The 19,010-nt window shown below is 49.7% G+C and overlaps 1 protein-coding gene across 1 annotated transcript in view; it reads left to right on the forward strand.

The window, feature by feature from the left end:
* Window positions 1-580: 580 nt before the first annotated feature.
* The window catches only part of RMND5A (required for meiotic nuclear division 5 homolog A), a 30,853-nt gene continuing 12,423 nt past the window's right edge, over window positions 581-19,010 (forward strand). The window contains exons 1-4 of the mRNA XM_054391493.1: window positions 581-722; window positions 5,583-5,725; window positions 15,468-15,602; window positions 15,738-15,838. Of these exons, the coding sequence (XP_054247468.1) occupies window positions 581-722; window positions 5,583-5,725; window positions 15,468-15,602; window positions 15,738-15,838 (521 nt within the window). The remainder of the gene's footprint in view (window positions 723-5,582; window positions 5,726-15,467; window positions 15,603-15,737; window positions 15,839-19,010) is intronic.

The following is a 19,010-nucleotide window of genomic DNA, read 5'->3' on the forward strand; positions in this document are numbered from 1 at the left end:
GCCATAGCAACAGCCCCCGCCCTCAGGCCCTCGCTATTAGCTGCCTGCCTTCCTGCCTGCGCCGTTAACACCTCAGCCCTTCCTCCGCACTGATCTGCCCACCACCTGCCCTACAAACCACCTAACTGAAGAACCTAACTGAAGCGCTGCCCGGGAGCTCCGAAGCGCCCCCGAACCGTGAGGCACCAGTAGAATTAACCCGATCCCTTCAGCGGTCCCGGTTTTGGCCCGCCGGGAGGCGAGGGCTGCTCCGCCGCAGTGCCTGAGCAATTAACGGCCGCTCCTCCCTGCGCGGCCTGCGCTGAGGTCCCCGGTCCAGGTGTCCTCGGCGCTGCCTGTGCCTGGCGCTGCTGAGGTCCTCGCCTGCCCGTGGTGGTGCCTGTACACAACTGCCGCAGCCGGAGGAGACAGGGAAGTTGGGAGCGAGCGGCGCGACGAGCCGGGCCGCATCGGCGAGACGGTGCTGGCGGAGGGCAGCGAGGGTGGGGCGGGCAGGCAGAGGGGTCCGGGCAGAGAGGGGGGCCTGGCAGTGGAGGAGGAGGTGGAGGAGGAGGAGGAGCGCGGCCCGGTGCCGGCCGCTATGGACCAGTGCGTGACGGTGGAGCGGGAGCTGGAGAAGGTGCTGCAGAAGTTCTCGGGCTACGGGCAGCTCTGCGAGCGCAGCCTGGAAGAGCTCATCCAGTACGCAGGCGGGCTGCGCCGGGAGATCCTTCAAACCGAGAGTACGTGGAAACTCCCCTGCGTTCCCCTTCTACCCCTTTCCTGAGGAGGCAGGGCCCAGCTCCTTCTTTTGGGGTGAAAAGGCTCAAAATTTTGGGCCTTTGTGTGCGGAGGGGGATCCCTCTAGGGAAACACTCACCCACTCCCCTACCTCCAGCCTCTGGGCCGAGCTCCTGGGGGGCCGGCCCCAGGCAGCAGGAAAGGTCTCTTCGCAGGGCGAGGGCTGAGCTGGGGGTCTCCCCCCATCACCCTCCCAGAGTCGGAACTTTGTGAGTTTCATGCAGGAGAAGCATTAAAGGTAGGAACGGTTATCGGCCCTCCCTTGCCTGCCTGCTGTGCACTGCTGAGGAGTGTTTGTTCCTGATCAGCAGGTACTGCGTGACCCTGCTCAGCGCATTCCTACCTCATGCGTTTATGTTGAGTTGCAGGGGGGTTAGTCACCCCCAGGGGAAATAAACAGCAGGGCTGTCCTCTTTTCTTTCTATCCCCCCCCCCCTTAAGTCACTAAGTAACTCTTTTGCTGTGGCTGGGTTTGGAAATGCTGAGGGTAAAGCCACTCGGTGGCAGGAAGTAAACAAGGACTCCCCAGGCTTGTCTGTATTTTCCAGCTGATGTTGATCACTTGCGCAGGCGGGCTGGGTGGTCACAGCACGCTGTAAACATGAGACATTTAAACCTTGCGAAATCCCTGAGCCGGAGGTAATGCAGCGTTTGTTGATGGGGTGGGAGGTGATGGTGAGACAGCTGAAGTGATTTACCGAAGGCCGTGCAGGAAGCCAGTGATGGCTCAGGGATTAAAAATGGGAGCTTGCAGCCCAAACTAGAGGGTAAGCTGAGCTGTTTCACTGCTTGGCAGAATCTGCTTTTGTTTGGTTCTGAGAAAAACGTGTTTGGTGTAGTCCTGTACAAATACAGATGCAGAGCTCACTCTGCATGTGTGTGATTCCAGGAACATAAACACCAGTGTGTTGGAGCTGCTGGGTACACAGCAATTTCCATAGAGAGCAAACGTGGAACTCCAGGAGTTCTGAGGCATCAGGATGGAAGAGCATTTGGTCTTCTGGCATTCTTTTGAACTGCATTTCAATAAGTGTATGTTGTGCTGTTTGAGACAGGGTGGACTGGCGCAGAGGGGACAGTTGGTCACGTGGGTCTTCACACACTGAGGGGTGACCTGGCCTGGAAGGCTGTGTGACCTGGCACTGATGTTTGTACTGATCATTGTACGGCTCTGGGGGGCTGTGAGAATCCTGTTGCAGATTCAGAGCTTTTACTTTCTTTGTAATGAAATTAAAGGGTTCCAGCATGCAGCTCCTTCAGGGTCCTCACTAGATTTTCCATGCAGACTTGGGTTAAGGGTTTTGAGGGTGCCCTGTGAAGGCACTGAACATGTCTTCAGCATTTCCCAAGTGAGTGGTGTCCCAGCAGAGTACATCCCAAATGGAGCTTTTTTTCAGCAAGGACTGTAGAATGAATCCAGTGTTATCAGTGCACCCTCAAACATCTGGGCACTCTGCTCAATTTTGGCATCAGAGGGTAAGCTTCCTTTCCATGGAAAAATAGGTGGGGTTTTTGTTGGTTTTGCTTTTGTTTTTTTCCTTAACAACTTTGTAACAAGAACAGGCAGTTGTGCAGACCTTGCACACTGTATCCTGAGTATTTCTGAAAAGTGATGGAGGCGCAAACAGCCAGACCTTTGTAATTTGGGGCTTGTGAGCTGCAGGAATATGTCTGTCTATACAGTTTCAAAGAAAAAGAGGAAAGAAAACCCTCCCTACTGAAGAAGAAATTAATGCTGTAGGACAACTTTTGACAGCAAAGATGTATGAAAAGACCTTAAATAGGCAGTGGATGTAGGAAGGAAGTGGGTGAAGCAACTTCAACCTCTAAACCAGTTTTCTTTTCCCCACTCTTACAGGCTCTTAAAATTTTTGGATCTATTTTCATATTAAAACCTAAATCCAGAACAGCCATGGGGCTGTTACGGGCTTAGGCTTCAATCTGAAAGGCCTGTGAATAGGAAGACAAAGGTTTTCTTCTCTTTTCCCCTAATATATCTCAGCTCTTAGAGTATCCAAGGAAGGATTGTGGATTCTTGGGTTCTATAAATGAATCTGGCTGAGTAAACTTGGCTTTGGCCTCTGCTCTGTGCCTGATGTCTTCTCACTAATGTATCATCTTAGAACTGTAGCTCTAGGTACACAAACCAGGGAGAAGCTGTTGGGCTGTGATGTGCTCTGAACACTGTCTGCAGGCTTCCTTCTTATGAGGAGAGACTGAGGGAGCTGTGTCTAGGTTGGAGCAGAGGAGCCTGAGGGGTGACCCCATTAATGTTTATCAATATGTAAAGGGTGATGGAGCCAGGCTCTGCTGGGTGATGCCCAATGACAGCACAAGGGGCAGTGGTGGAAGTTTCATGGAAACAGGAGTAAAATTTTTTTCCCTGTGAGGGTGACAGAAGACTGGAACAGGCTGCCCAGGGGGGTTGTGGTCTCCCTCTCTGGAGATACTGAAGACCCACCTGGATGTGTTCCTGTGTGATCTGCTCTAGGTGACCCTGCTCTGGCAGGGGGGGTTGGACTGAATGAGCTTTCAAGGTCCTTTCCAGCCCCTCCCATTCTGTGATCCAGTGATTCTGCTGATCTATTAGGAGTAGCTCATGGGGGAAATCCTTTCTCTTGCAGCTCTGCTGGCTTTTCCTTTAGACATTTCCATTGCTTTGCTGTGGTTGGTTTCTGCTGCAGTGTTAAGGGTGAGTAATTCACTTAGCTGCTTGAGGTAAAAGCACATGGAAGTTGTTTGGATTTTAGCTTCATCGCTTTCCTTGCAAGAAAAAAAAAAACACTATTAAGAGTTTATTATTATTGGGGAGTGAGTATTGCCATTTTGTTTGTTGCAGAATTTCTGACTGATACTTTGCCTTGGCAAAAGTCATGACAGTTAATTAAGAGCCTTCAGGTGATTTTAAAGTCTATCATAAGCATTAAATAACAGCCAAGAAGTGACTGTCTTTGAAATAATTTTAGGAGGCAAACTCTGTAATGGTTTAGTGAAACGTTCCATTTTTACACCAGGATGTGTAGTGTCAAACCAGTGAATGTGCAACAGAGAGGCTGTTTGGATCCTCTTACTCCTCGCTCAGTCCCTAGGAAGACTATGGAACCCTGCTAGCCCTTTGCCCAGGAGGTGATGGTTAGATTCAAGGGGCTGGAGGGAGGGTAAAAAGAGAAAACTTTTAGTATTCTTAAAAGCTATGGCTGTTGCAAGGATGCTGTTCAGGCTTCCTCAGCTGGGGCTTGTGGGGATGAACAGGAGCTGTGTACTTTTCTAGGGCTAGTTTTAATGTGTACCACAGAAGATTGGTTTCATGGGTACCAACAGCAGGCTTGGGAGTCAAGATGCATAGAGGTAGGGACCTGGAATAAGTGGCTGGTAAATTCTTACCTACTCCTACAGCTGTTTCCTGGGTTTCCTTTGTTCTCTTCAGGCATATTGCTAAGAGCACACTGAGAGAGGTGCAGTTTGTTTCTGTGGTTCTTGGGTTCCTGCTCTTGCAGCAGCAGTTGGATGTGCCTGTGCTTTGCTCTCCATGAAGTACCAGACATGGACTCTAGCGTGTTGCAGAAAGCAAAGGTGTGTTAAAGTATGACAGGAGAAAGGAACAAGCTTTGAGGAGAATGGGATTGCTTTTCAAGTCTTCCTTCTAAAGAGGTATTTCAGGGATTTTGTTTTTCCATGTGAAGGGTCAGGGTCTGGAATGTGAAGGAAGCATTTCTGGACTGTTCTCCCACTTAAATTAGCTTTCCCTTGCAATTGAAGGCTGTTAAGAACAATTCTTCAGGTGGAATGAACTTGGGAGGAGACTTTCAGAGATAAGACTAGAAAAGAGCTTCCCCTTGTGTTCTGAAATGGAAAGCTGAAAGGAAGCTTGCTTGCTTTGCTGGAGGAAAGCACAAAGGAATGGAGAGGTGGGGGGGTGTTGGTGTTTACAGCTAAAGCTGCTGAGTTGTGTTTGAGTTGAAACATGAAGAATGTAAACTGTTCAGAGCAGTGATATGGTCAAGGGCTTGTGAACCTTTGGTATTTCTTATTTTGGTCACAGAATGGGTTGTGCAGCATTGCTGCCATTGCTTGGACATCAGTTCAAAAATGGCACCGTTTCTAGAGAATAGATCTTGCATAACAAGGAAGTGTGGACCTGCCTGTGACCAGCAGGTCCAGGGCTGTTCCTGGTCCAGTGAGGAGCATTTGAGAGTGGTTGGCTGAACTGTTCAGAGCTGCTCCCTCAGGTCAGGCAGCAGAAGCTTCACACAGCTCAAGTGCAGAGTTGGGTATCAGTGGGGAGCTTGTAAGAGTGAATTTGGTCCTCACTGACTTTGCTGGCACCTTGTTGAAATTACACATGACATTCTGATGGGACCTTTCTGAAAGAAAAGTTCAGTGGCTTCCTGTTATGCCCGGTGAGATGTGTGGATTTGAGTGTTTCTTTGAGATCTGCTGTGCCTGAGACACCTGAGAGCTTTACATGAATTTTAAGCTGTTGCCCTTGCTCAGTGTAATCATGCACCTGCCTGGAGTCATACTTCCACCAGTGAGCAGTGTCCTGTCCACCTTCCTTCATTTCAACTGATGTTGCTTTGCCTGGATAAGTTCCTGCGTGATCTGATGTAGGTGATCCTGCTCTGGCAGGAGGGTTGGCTTGGATGATCTCTTGAGATCCCTTCCAGCCCCTGACATTCTGTGAAACTCTCTGGATTGCATTTCTTTCTTTTAATACCATCTGCCTTTGAATCACTTCCTATGTAACAACACAGAGCTCTTGGTTGGTTTTTCTTAAAGTCGTTTTCCTCTCTTTTCTCTAGATCAAGATGGAGACTTGTCAGGGACAATCTCACTGGTTATGACCCAGTGTTGTAAAAGAATAAAAGACACAGTTCAAAAGCTGGCCTCTGAGCATAAAGACATCCACAGCAGCGTATCCCGAGTTGGAAAAGCCATCGATAAGGTATTTACCTCTGCTCTGAGTGTGGTGCTGTGTGTGTTCTGGGATGGTACAGAGCTGGCATTTAGACTGCAACTCATCTTAACACTTCCTCTCACCTACAGAAGACACTGGGGTGTCCAGTACTTGCTTTCAGAACTTGTATGCCAAGTGTTCCTCTGGGGTAGCTCCATGTCTGAAGCCACAGACCCTCTAGATATTGCTAGACTCAGTGTGCTTTAGTTCAGCAAAATGGGGGCTTCACTGTCTGTCACAATAAGAAATCCTGGGCTATGATACATATATTGCATCCCACTTCAAATACTGCATCCAGTTCCGGTGTCCCCACTGCAAGAGGGACATAGGTCTGTTGGAACAAGTCCAGAGGAGGCCACAAGGATGATCCAGGGGCTGGAACACCTCTGCTATGAGGACAGGCTGAGGGAGCTGGGGGTGTTCAGCCTGGAGAGGACAAGACTCTGGTGGGACCTTTGAGCTGCCTTCCAATAGCTGAAGGGAGTCTGTAGGAAGGCTGCAGAGGGACTTTTTACAAGAGTGTCTACCAGTAGGACAAGTGGAAATGGATTTAAAATAAAGGAGAAGAGGTTTAGATTTGATCTTAGGAAGAAATTCTTCACTATGAGGGTAGCAAGACTCTGGAATGGATTGTCCAGAGAGGCTGTGGCTGCCCCCTCCCTGGATGTGTTCAAGGCCAGGTTGGATGAGGCCTTGAGTAACCTGGGCTAGTTTGAGAGGTGTCCCTGCCCATGGCAGGGAGGTTGGAGTAGATGATCTCTAAGGTCTCTTCCAGCCTAAGCTGTTCTGTGATTCTAGATAATTGTCAGCAAAGAACTTAGAAGCAGCATTTTGGTTTAGAAGACAATACAAACCCAGACATTTTCAAGACATGTCATGTGTATTTCAGGTGTGGTGCTGTTCTTAGGGCTTAATTTTCTAACTCATGGTGTTCTTGATCTCATAATATCTGTGCCTATGCCTTAACAAATATCAAGGTAGGAGAGCTTCTCTTTGGAGCTTTGTGTATGAGACGTTCTTGAACCTGTAATTGATAGAGTATCTGGGATCTGAATATAGTTTTGTAGGGGGACATTAACAATTCTTTGAAAGGATGCTACAACACTCTTGGTGGTGGTGTTTTGTGCTCAGTGGTGTGCTATACATACTCTTTCAGGCCATGTGCCAGTTTCTGCAGCTGTCTGTTCTGTTCTTTTGTATAAAGTAGTTCTGTGTGCCTGGAGCCTTGTAGCTGCTTTTTTTGGGTCATGCTTACGAGATGGAATCCTAGAACGGTTTGGATTGGAAGGGACCTTAAAGATCATCTAGTTTCAACCTCATGCCATGGTCAGGGAGACCTCCTACTAGACTGGGATGTTCAAGGCCCCAGCCACCCTGGCTCAGACTTGGAGCCTCCTCAGCTTCCCTGGGTAGCCTCTTCCAGTGCCTCACCCTCATGAGAAAGAATTTCTTCCCAATGTCTGACCTCGTCCTGTCACTCCATGCCTTTATAAAAAGAGTCCCTCTCCAGCTCTCCTTCAAATCCTGGAAGGCTGCTCTGAGGTTTCCCCTCAGCAGCACTACAGAACACTCCTCCTCAGGGGATCTCAGCTAAATTTGGTTAGTAAGGAAAGTCTTGTCCAGTGCAGTCTAACAGCAGTGTGGTGAAGGACCCAAGTCTGTCCTGCTGTTCGTGGGCAGAGTGTCTGTGGAAGTGCTGATGTGGTGCTTGTATCTCTGACTGACCCTCCTGGAGGGCTCCAGTGTGGCACTAAGAGCTTTAGTCCAAGTGTCACTGTTAGCCAAAGCTTAAGGACACAGCTGGCTCTAATACTTGCTGCTGTATCTAAACCAATTAACTGCAGTAAAATTCCATCCTTATTACTGGTTTGAAGCCTGAAATAAATCTGTGTAATCTTGTCCCAACTTTGAAACTCCCCATTTCTGCCTTAGCAACTGGGCTTTGTACCAGTAAGCTTTCAGGTTTGGTTCTACCTTTCTCATGTCAATTCTCTGAGGTGTAGCAGCTCTAGATCTGACAGAGAGGGTGTGAATACTCAGTGGAAGTTGGGGGGAGTGTTTCTTAGAGGCCAAAGAAAACAACACTTCAAAGCTCAATAAAGTTTAGATGTGAGTGCAGTCTCCAAACTGCTGTTTCGGTTGTCACCTGCATCGTTTTTCCAGTGTTGCTTCTGCCCTGCTGTTTTCAGTTTATCTGCTGATTTTATTTGAAAAGGGATATCTGTAAATCAGAGCATCTTTTGAATGTCAAATGTATGGGTTTGTAAAACAGCAGAAAGGATTCACCGGTAGTCTTCTCCATGGCTGCTGAGTGTCAGAAGGGCTGTTTCAGTGGGAGGTTCACAAAGGAGCTCAACTTGCTGTATTCAGTGTGCTCATTCCCCTGGGGTTTCCATATTCTTTGGTGTCTGTGGTGTTGGCATCAAAAGACCAGGAACAGTGGAAAGGCCATGAGTGCCCAGTGCTGCTCTTGTTGAAGGACTGCATCAAGGGAAGCTCAGAATAGTGGTTGGGGATTGCCTCCTTACATCCCAACCTTCTGTTGGACTCTTTTTCAAATGCAAGTATTTTGAATTTTCTTAATTTTCCCTGTCTCTGGTGTCTTAAGGGAACTGCTTCAAAACTGTGTCCAGTTCTGGTGCCCCCAGCATAAGAGGGACCTGGAACTGCTGGAGAGGGTCCAGAGGAGGCCATGAAGATGATCAGAGGGATGGAGAACCTTCCCTATGGGGACAGGCTGAGAGAGTTGGGGCTGTTCAGCCTGGAGAAGAGAAGGCTCTAGTACCTGAAGGAGCTCCAGGAGAGCTGGAGAGGAACTTTGTACAAGGGCTGGGAGTGCCAGCATGAGGGACAATGGCTTTGAGCTGGAAGAGGGCAGTTTGAGACTGGAGATGAGGAAGAAATTTTTGAGAGTGATGGTGGGGAGAGACTGGCACAGGTTGCCCAGGGAGGCTGTGGATGTCACCTCCCTGGAGGTGTTCAAGGCCAGGCTGGATGAGTCCTTGAGCAACCTGGGCTGGTGGGAGGTGTCCCTGGCCATGGCAGGGGGGTTGGAACTGGATGATCTTGAAGGTCCTTTCCAACCCAACCCATTCTATGAATCTGTGACTGTGTACTTTGAAGCCTTGGCCTGTGTGTCAGCTGAATACATGGAGTGCCCCAGTCCAGGTGGGATTTGATGCTTCCCTGCACGCTGACATTTGGAGGGAATCTTCCACAGGTGCTTAATGTAATTCCACTGTGCTGCTGTAAAATATGCTTGAAACCTGCTAGCAAGGTCTGTGTTGGCATCTTGAGCCCCAGAACCTATGGAAATTACCCTCCCCCATGCCTTCCCCATAATATGCTTAAGCTTAACCCAATAGCAGTGCTGAGGTGTAATTGATTAGTTCATTGATTCTCCCCACATTCTGGGCAGAAGCCTCCTGCTTCCTAAATAAAATGCCTGTTAGAATTGTAAGGAGCACAACCTTTGCCTTGATTCATGAGATGTGTTTCTGTCACACAGATAAATCCTCATTTATTTTCTGGGTGGGTTAACACCTCCACAACACTGTGTATGCTCAGGCACAGATAAATGCAACTCATTATTTTATTGGCTGATCTGAGATTGGGAAACCTGCTAATGCTGCTGCCAGTTTGCTGTGACACATCCAAATGACAGCTCTTGGTAGAGGTAGAACCAACAAACTTCCTCCTTCAGCTTGTGTTTTGCATTCCCTGCTCCTGGCCAATTGCAGGTTCCAGGTCCAGCACTGAGCAGGGTTATACCTGAGTGCAGAGTTCAGCTGGGCACTTTTTAAGTTGGTGTAGTCATTGAGAAGTCACAGAATTGTTTGGCTTGGAAGGGACCTTCAAGATCATCCAGTTCCAACCCCTTGCCATGGGCAGGGACAGCTCCCACCAGCCCAGCTTGCTCAAGGCCTCATCCAGCCTGGCCTTGAACACCTCCAGGCAGGGGACAGCCACAGCCTCCCTGGGCAACCTGTTCCAGTGTCTCCCTACCCTCACTGCCAAGAATTTCTTCCTCATCTCCAGTCTCAATCTCCCCTCTCCCAGCTCAAAGCCATTGTCCCTCATCCTGGCACTGCCAGCCCTTGTCACAAGTCCCTCCCCAGGTCTCCTGGAGCTCCTTCAGGTACTGGAAGGCTGCTCCAAGGTCTCCCTGCAGCCTTCTCTTCTTCAGTCTGAACAGCCCCAACTCTCCCAGCCTGTCCCCACAGGGGAGGTTCTCCATCCCTCTGATCATCTTCATGGCCTCCTGTGGACCCTCTCCAGCAGTTCCAGGTCCTTGTGCAGGGGGCACCAGAACTGGAGGCACAGCTCTAGCTCGTCCAGGTACCTCTGGATGCCATCCTGTCCCTCTGCCATATCAACAGCACCACTCCGCTTGGTGTCCTCTGCACACTGCTGATGGTGCCTGGATCCCAATGCCTATAGCACTGGTACAAGTATTAAACAGCACAGGTACAGACCCCTGCTTTCTGGAAAGCTGAGCTGATAAGCTTGACCTATTCTGGTTGTGGCTCTGCATTGCTGCCACAAAAGGTTATTACCCTTTCTTGCACAGAGCATTTTTCCTTTGAAAAGAATTGTTTGCATCCAGTTTTTCCTTTGTTACTCTGTCATTTCCTCTGCTGCCAAAATTTACCACGTTGTTACCAGGTGCTTCACTCATCTCTCTCCCTGTAAATCAATCACTCTTCTGGAAGGGTTTGGGTTCATCTCAAAGCATGTTTGATGGTGCTAGGGAATGTTCTCTCAGTCCCAGTGGCAGTTAAACACCTTAATTCAGGAAGGTGTAGAAAGTGCTAAGTCTTTTTATTTCTCTTTTCTTGCCCTGAATTTGAAGCTGGTTCTAAATGGCCTTTGTTTTGGCATATCAGACTTCTTTGAATGTAGTGTTTGTTTCATGTAAAATCCTGTGTACAAGCAAACTCAAAACCTGTCCTGGCCAGCATTTCCTTGTGCTGCTGGGAAGAATGTGGCTAGATAAATCCAGAGGCTTTGCAAGTGGAGCCAAGGTCTCAACAGACAGGGCAAACAAATGGATTTTGTTTGTATTTTGGTTCAAAATTGAGAAGGAAGGAGGAACACATAAAGCAAGCTCAGCTGAGAGACTGAGGAATGCACCTATCCTGCATAATCACCATTCTTCGCATCCTGTTGTTACTGGTAACAAAAAATCAAAGAATCATGGAATTGTTTGGGCTGGAAAAGCCGCCAGGATCACCCGGTCCAACCAACAACCCAGCCCCACCATGGCCATCAAACCATGGCCCCAGGTGCCATGGCCACACATTTCTTAACAGTTCCAGGGATGGGGACTCCACCACCTCCCTGGGCAGCCTGTGCCAAGCCCTGACCACTCCTGCAGCAAAGAAATTTTTCCTCATCTCCAACCTAACTCTCCCCTGGCAGTTTCAGGCCATTTCCTCTCCTTCTATCACCTGAGACTAGGGAATAGTGACCAACTCCCACCTCACTGCAGTCTCCTTTCAGGGGGATGTAGAGAGCAAGGAGATCTCCCCTCAGCCTCCTCCAGCTTGAACACCCCCAGTTCCTTCGGCTGCTCCTCCCCAGCCCTGTTCCCCAGACCCTTCCCCAGCTTTTCTGCACTCACTTCAGCCTCTTAATGTCCTTCGTGGAGTGAGGAGCCCAGAGCTGAACCCAGGATTTGAGTGCAGCCTCCCCAGTGTGCCACACAGGGGCACAATCACTACCCTCCTGCTGTTGCTCACAGTCCCACTGTTGCAGCAGTCTCAGTGATGTCCTTCCTGTGGTAGCTTTGGTGTATTTAGCACGTAACATTCTACACTGCAGCCCTAGGCTTAGTATTTAGGCTCTGAAAAACAGGTTTGTTCCTCAGGAATATTATCTGATGCTGCTCTTGGGTTATTTTGTACTGTTCAGGTTTTAACCTTTCTGGAGTTTGTTACTGGTGAGATTTATTTCAGCTTTTGCAGTCTTATCAAAGCCCACGTGCTCTCAGCTGGCACACTCAGCATGTAGAAAGCCAAGCTGAGAGGGGCAGCCACCAGCATCTGCTGTCTGCGTGGCACTGACGAAAGGGATAGGCCAAGGGCAAGCAGGAATGGCAGTGCTGGCATGGGACAGGCACTGCCACCTCCAGTCATGCTCCGGTGGAGGCAGACCCGTAGAATCCCACAGGTAATAAAGACATCAGAAGTCGTTAAAGAAAAAGCAGAAAAAAGAAGTTACTGAAATGAGAACCTGGTGAAGATGTGGCTGATCAGAGAGTGAGAGAGGGAGAGAAAACCTAATTGAAGTGCTCAGGGTGTATGGCAAGATGTGAATCTGCAGCACGTCTAGGGTGGTGTGACTCAGAGTTACTCTTCATAGAATGGGTTGGGTTGGAAGGGGCCTTCAAGATCATCCAGTTCCAACCCCTTGCCATGGACAGGGACACCTCTCACCAGCCCAGCTTGCTCAAGGCCTCATCCAGCCTAGCCTGGAACACCTCCAGGGAGGAGGCATTCACAGCCTCCCTGGGCAACCTGTGCCAGTGTCTCACCACCTTCACAGTTTAGAATTTCTTCCTCGTCTCCGGTCTAAATCTGCGTTCCTCAAGCTTCAGTCCATTGTCCCTCATCCTGTTACTCCCAGCCCTTGACCAGAGTCCCTCCCCAAATCTCCTGGAACCCCTTCAGGGTACTGGAAGCTGCTCTAAGATCTCCCTGCAGCCTTCTCTTCTCCAGCCTGAACAGCCCCAATTCTCTCAGCCTGTTCCCACAGGAGAGATTCTCCAGCCCTCTAATCGTCTTGGTGGCCTCCTCTGGACCCTCTGCAGCAGTTCCATGTCCTTCTTGTGCAGGGGGCACCAGAACTGAAGGCAGTGCTCCACGTGGGAGCTGTTTTTGACGGGGTTTTTAAAAATCTCATTTCCGCTGGCCTCTTGGTCTGGTTCTCAACACACAGAGGTTTGTTGTAACAGAATGTGGAGTTTGTGGAGGAGCTGAGCTGAGTGGCTGTGCCACCCCTGCCCCCAAGCTGTGGGAAGGATGTTTAAGGAATAGATTGAGCTCTAATGGCTGCCCAGAAGGATACAGTTTCTTCTTACAGCATGATACATTCAGCAGGACTTGAAATTGTATGAAAAATAAGGTAGAATATTTGTAGGCTGCTGCCAATTCCCCGGCCCTGTGGCAACGGCCAGCTTTGTGTCCTTGCTGCTGCCTCTGGTGCTGCTGTAATGCACTGCTGAGGGGTCTCTGTTGCCTGCTGGTGGGGTTTGGCCAGCCCCACGAGGCTCAGCAAGGGTGGGGAACCCTAAAGATTTCAAAGGGTTGGCACAAAAGGGGAAATAATTACTCTTCAGAGCGCTGCTTTCAAGATAGAGCTGAATGCTGAGCAGCATGGCAGTGAGCTCACAGGTGGAAATGTTGTTAAATGGGAGCCTGGAATCTACAGCACAGGAGGTTCCACCTCCACAGGAGGAGGAACTTCTTCCCTTGTGAGGTCACAGAGCACTGGAGCAGGCTGCCCAGAGAGGCTGGGGAGTCTCCTTCTCTGGAGACTTTCAAGACCCATCTGGATGTGTTCTTGTGCCACCTGCCCTAGATTCTATGGCCCTGCTCTGGCAGAGGGCTTGGACTCTGATCTGGAGAGGTCCCTTCCAACCCCTAATATCCTGTGAGCCTGTGATCAATGGCAGCGGTGGAAATGCTCATCCTGGGCACCACCTCTGAAAGGTGCAGGAGATGATTTGCTACCTGAAGGTCAATGCTGTAGTGAAAGCTTGGTGAGAAATGTAAGGGAGTGGTGCTTTTGAAGGCATGTGTGCAGGGATGAGAAGGCTGCCTCTGCCCCATGAGGACATCAGGACAGCAGCAGGGGAGATGTGGAGGTGGCTGATAAAGCGAGAAGTGGTGAAGGAAAGGAAGGTGCAGTACTGAGCCGTGCGGAGCGCCGGGAGGTGGCTGGTACCAGCAGCGTGGTCCTTGCTCTGCTGGCTTTGCCAGGAGCATGGCTGGGAGCTGGGTTGGTGTTGGCTTTGCCAGGAGCATGGCTGGGAGCTGGGTTGGTGTTCCCATGCCATGCAGGATCTTCACCAGCACAGCTGAAGCATTGCTGTTGGCTCTACACTTCTGATCTGAGCCATAGTTCCCAGGTCAGTTGGTTGGGCAGCAGGCAGGGCACTGACTGTTTAGTCTTGAGAAGAGAAGACTGAGAGGAGATCTCATCAGTGTCCATCAATATCTGAGGGGTGGGTATCAAGTGGAGGGGACCCATCTCTTTTGGGTGGTGCACAGTAGTAAGGCAAGAAACAACAGGTTCAAGCTCGAGCACAGATGATTTCACCTCAATGTGAGCAGAAACTTCTTTACAGTGAGGGTGCTGCAGCCCTGGAGCAGGCTGCCCCGAGAGGTTGTGGAGTCTCCTTCTCTGGAGACTTTCCAGCCCCACCTGGATGTGTTCCTGTGTGACCTGCCCTGGGTGATCCTGCTCTGGCAGGGGGGGCAGACTGGATGATCTCTGGAGGTCTCTTCCAACCTCTAATGTACTGTGACACTGTGACTGCTGGGCTCTGTTTCTTTTGCAGGAGGTTTGTTGCAGGCAGTGGCTCTCTACCCTGCCCATAAACCATGTTAGCAGCAGCCACAATCCTGTTGTGTGTCCTGCAGTGGAATGAGTGTTGCTCTCCTGCTGCCAAGAGGCTCAGTGCCAAGTGTTACTGAGGAGTCACTGTGACAACCTTTATCCTTATTCCTGGAACATGCCTGTAGGCCACTGGCCTAAAAATATGTGACAGAAGGATCATCAGGGTTAGATCTGTAAAAGACCTCTCAGATCTTTAAAGCTCATCCTGTTGTTGGGATGTTCTGGTCTTCAGAGCGTTGAGTTTCACTGTTCGGGTTGGAGAGAAGTGATGCTTTCCTTTTCCAGCATTGTCTGCCTCTCACCTCTGCAAAACAGAGCTGAGAGAGCTTTTGCTTCTCATTTGGGGTGCTGCAGTGACAGCAGTGCAGCCAGGGTGCTGTTTGGATTGCATTGGGGGCAGTTTTGTTTTCTGTTCTCTTTCTGCAGAATCCTCTCTTCAAAAATGCAGTGGGGTCTGGAAACTGCTTTATTATTTGCCCAGACTTCTTATTTTCTGGCTAGGTTGTAATTTGTCAGTGTCATTTCTTACAGCAAACGATAGTAAGACTTGAATCAAGCAAGCCAAAGATTTCTATGAGGACAGGCTGAGAGAGTTGGGGTTGTTCAGTCTGGAGAGGAGAAGGTTCCATGGAGACCTTCTTGTGGCCTTCCAGTATCTGAAGGGGGCTACAAGAAAGCTGGGGAGGGACTTTTTAGGACATCAGGTAGTGATAGGACAAGGGTAAATGGATCCAAGCTAGAGGAGGGGAGCTTTAGATTAGACTTTAGGAAGAAATTCTTCCCCATGAGGGTGGTGAGACACTGGAACAGGTTGCCTGGGGAGGTGGTGGAAGCCTCATCCCTGGAAGTTTTTAAGGCCAAGCTGGATGTGGCTGTGAGCAACCTGATGTAGTGTGAAGTGTCCCTGGCAGGGGGGGTTGAAACTGGATGATCCTTGAGGTCCCTCCCAATCCTGACAATTCTGCGATTCTTCTGTATTGGGAGCTGATGAAGCAGCTACTGGGGGCATTTCCCTTGGAACCAGAGGTGGCTGAGGGTCAGCTGAGCAAAGGGAAATGCCAGGGGCTGATTTGGTACAGCCTGCTCACTGTGCCTTTGTGCCTTGCAGAACTTTGACTCTGACATCAGCAGCGTGGGGATTGATGGGTGCTGGCAGGCGGAGAGCCAGCGCATCCTGAACGAGGTGATGGTGGAGCACTTCTTCAGGCAGGGCATGCTGGATGTGGCTGAGGAGCTGTGCCAGGTAACCTCGGGGTGGGGGGGGCTGGGTCTTGCTGACTGTGCCAAGTCTCTTTGTTTGAATGATCCAGGCGAAGAGTGAAGCAGTTTAACCCTGCTCCTGTTGTGCTGTACCTAACCCCTGCCTTTGTCTTTGCAGGAGTCTGGCCTCTCAATAGATCAGAGTCAGAAGGAGCCATTTGTGGAGCTAAACCGAATATTGGAAGCATTGAAAGTCAGAGTTTTGAGACCTGCTCTAGAGTGAGTCTGTCCAGGTTTTTTTTTTTAACCCTCCCTTTCTTTGGAATACCTTTACCAAATCCTTAGTTTTTCACTTTAAATGTTGCCCTTAGTGTATTTTGATGTGTCCTTCTTTGTCCTTCAAGCAGTCTGGGTACTGAGTGATTCCCTTCCTCCTTTTGTGCTCTCTGTCTCTCCCCCAGCCCATTTTTTATTTATTATTTTTTTAAAGTTGTGAGAGCTTCAAAAAGCTGGGATTTGGTCTCAGAAGTAAGAAACACAACACAAAACCAGAAAAAGAAAACCCAAACCAACTTTGAAGTGACCTTTTATAAACAGAACCAATAGAATCAAAGAAGATTAAAAATTTCTCTTTCATTCCAGAGCATAATTCAGACAATGCAGAGACCTTTTTTACATGATTCAGTTTAAAACATTTTCATGTGAACAAACATTTTCTCATCTCTTTAACGTGAACCAACACAGCTGTGTTAATTCAGAGCTTGCTAGCATCTAAACCAAGCACAGGAATGGTGTTCATAGATTCATAGATTGGGTTGGGTTGCAAGGGACCTTCAAGCTCATCCAGTTCCAACCCCCTCAGTGCCAAGAATTTCTTTCTCATCTCTAGTCTCAGTCTCCCATCAAGCTTCAATCCATTGCCCCTCTTCATGTCACTCCCAGCCCCTGTCCAAAGTCCCTCTCCAGCTCTCCTGGAGCCCTTCTGGTACTGGAAGGCTGCTCTAAGGTCTCCCTGCAGCCTTCTCTTCTCCAAGTTGGACAGCCCCAACTCTCTCAGTCTGTCCCACAGGGGAGGTTTCCCCAGCCTCTGATCATCTTTGTGCCTCTGGACCCTCTCCATCAGCTCCATGTCCCTCTTGTGCTGGGGGCCCCAGAGCTGGAGGCAGTGCTGCAGGTGGGGTCTGAGCAGAGCAGAGGGCCAGAATCCCCTCCCTGTGCTGCTGCTCTCCCTGCTCTGGATGCAGCTCAGCACACAGCTGCCTGCTGGGCTGCCAGGGACCATTGCTGGCTTCTGGGGAGTTTGTCACCACCTGACACCCCCAAGGCCTTCTCCTGCAGCCTGCTCTGGAGCCACTCCTCACCCAGTTTGTGTTTGTGCTTGGCATTGCCCTGACCCAGCTGCAGGACCTGGCACTTGAATTTGTTTAACTTCATGAGGTTGGCTTGGGCTCAGCTCTGCAGCCTGTCCAAGTCCTCTGGATGGATCCCTTCCCTCCAGCCTGTCTGCTGCACCACACAGCTTGGTGTCATCCACAGACTTGCTGAGGGTGCCTCAATGTCAGTGACACAGATGCTAAACAGCACGGGTCCCAGTACAGAACCCTGAGGGACACCACTTGTCCCTGGTCTGCATTTGTTCATCAACTCAGTCCTGGGTCATGCCTCTAGGCCATGCAGAATTTGACCTGAATAGTTGGTGTTTGAATGTAGTTACCCAGGTTGAAAACTCAAGTGGTTAATTGCTATTGAATTGGCTGATTGGAGGGAAGCAACACTGGAATGTTTGGGGTTCCAGCTGAAGTGGGGTTCACTGTCAGCTCCACAGATTTCTTGTAGTTCAAGCAGCCACAAAGCTCTTGTGAGGGCCACTTTGTGGGGAGCAACAGCTTGCTCTGATGTCCATTCATTTGATGTCCATTCTGAATTAATTTTTTGCTGCAGGTTGCTGGGCTTTAGCCCTTGCTCGTTACAACTGAGCCATATCTTGTAGCTCCTGCCATGTGTTTCATGTTTCCAAGGCCAGGAGAAGGCAAGGTCCTTCCTGCAGAGGACTCTTGCTGCAGAGGCAGCTGGATGGCCAGACAACAGGGTGCACTGTCAGCAGCCTTCGTGCGCAGGGCTCCCTCCCCACCCTGTCTGCCTTCTGGTGATGTTTGTTCATTTGAGCACTTCAGAGCAAGAACTCTCTGCCTGCTGCTGGGCACAGGCAGCTCTCATGTACAGTGAAGCACTGTAGTGTGGAAGCCTTGGTTGGTAGTGAGGAGGAGCAAAACCTGATGGGACAAGGCTGTTTCAGAGCCAACTGATGTCTCACCTTCCCAATTACCTCCAGAGCTGCTGCTGCTAGGGAAGGCGCTTCCCAGAGCAGGGTGTTCAGGAGCAGGGATAGAAACTGCTCCTGGAGGGCCAGCTTCAGTGTGAGAGGAGCTTGGAGGGGTGGCAAAAAGCTAATAAAGGGCTCTAAGTGGTGTCAGTGAATACAGCTTGAGGGGGGCACAAAAGCTGCTCACAGTGGCCCCTTCTGGGCTTAGGTGCTGGAGCAGAAAGCAGCTCTTGCAGAAGGATATTTGACTCCAGAGTCATGAACCAAGATGAGTACAGCAGGGCTGGCTCATGCAAATTCCACAGGCTGGAACCAGTCTCTCTGGCTGTGCCAGTGCCCTGCAGCTGGTGCTCAGCTTAACTCAGTGCTGGAAATGAAGCAAACCGGGTGGTCACTGCCACTGAAAGGCAATTGCCAGATTAATGGCTTCTCAAAGTCTTTCAAAGCCTTGCTGTGGTGGTGGAGAGAAGTTGGTATTCAGATCTGATCTGAAAACCAAACCCAAACCATAACTCTCTCTCTTTCCTGGCTACTCTTACTAACACAAGTTCCAGCACTTAAGTCCTGCACTTCAGAATCAAATCCTGTCAGTTGCCCGTCACAGCTTCCTCTTTTGTGAGGTGTGGAACTTGACTTTGTAGGTGCCCAGTCTGGCCCCGAGCCCTAAGCCCTGTAATCTCTGTACCTCCACATGGTCCCATTCATTTCCAGTGACTTTTTTTCGTTGCAGCTTGGTGGTGGGGGAGGGAAAACCCACAGGTTCTGGCCAGATTCTGGCCATTCTGAGCCCATTCTGAAGGTCTAGTGGGAATGACTGCAGAGTAAAATCTTTTGACTGCAATACCTTGGGGAAGAGCTATTGTCTTCTGTCTGTAAAGCAGCAAGATGCACAGGTCTTGGTGTTTGCTGGGACCTTTGGGGTATAGTTTAAACTCAGTTTAATCTTTGCTCAGCTTTGTGCAATTCATATTCACTCTCTTCCCTGTAGGAGCTGGAAGAGAGCTCTGTGTACCTGTGGTTGGAGTAGTACACTATAAACTTTAAAACCATCAGATGGATTTGAGTCTCAGAAGGGAAAATGCACAGAAAGTATCATTTTGAGACAGGTCTGGTGATTACTGATGGCTG

The sequence above is a fragment of the Indicator indicator genome, chromosome 23 (assembly GCF_027791375.1).
Source record: "Indicator indicator isolate 239-I01 chromosome 23, UM_Iind_1.1, whole genome shotgun sequence".
NCBI classification, from domain to species: Eukaryota; Metazoa; Chordata; class Aves; order Piciformes; family Indicatoridae; genus Indicator; species Indicator indicator.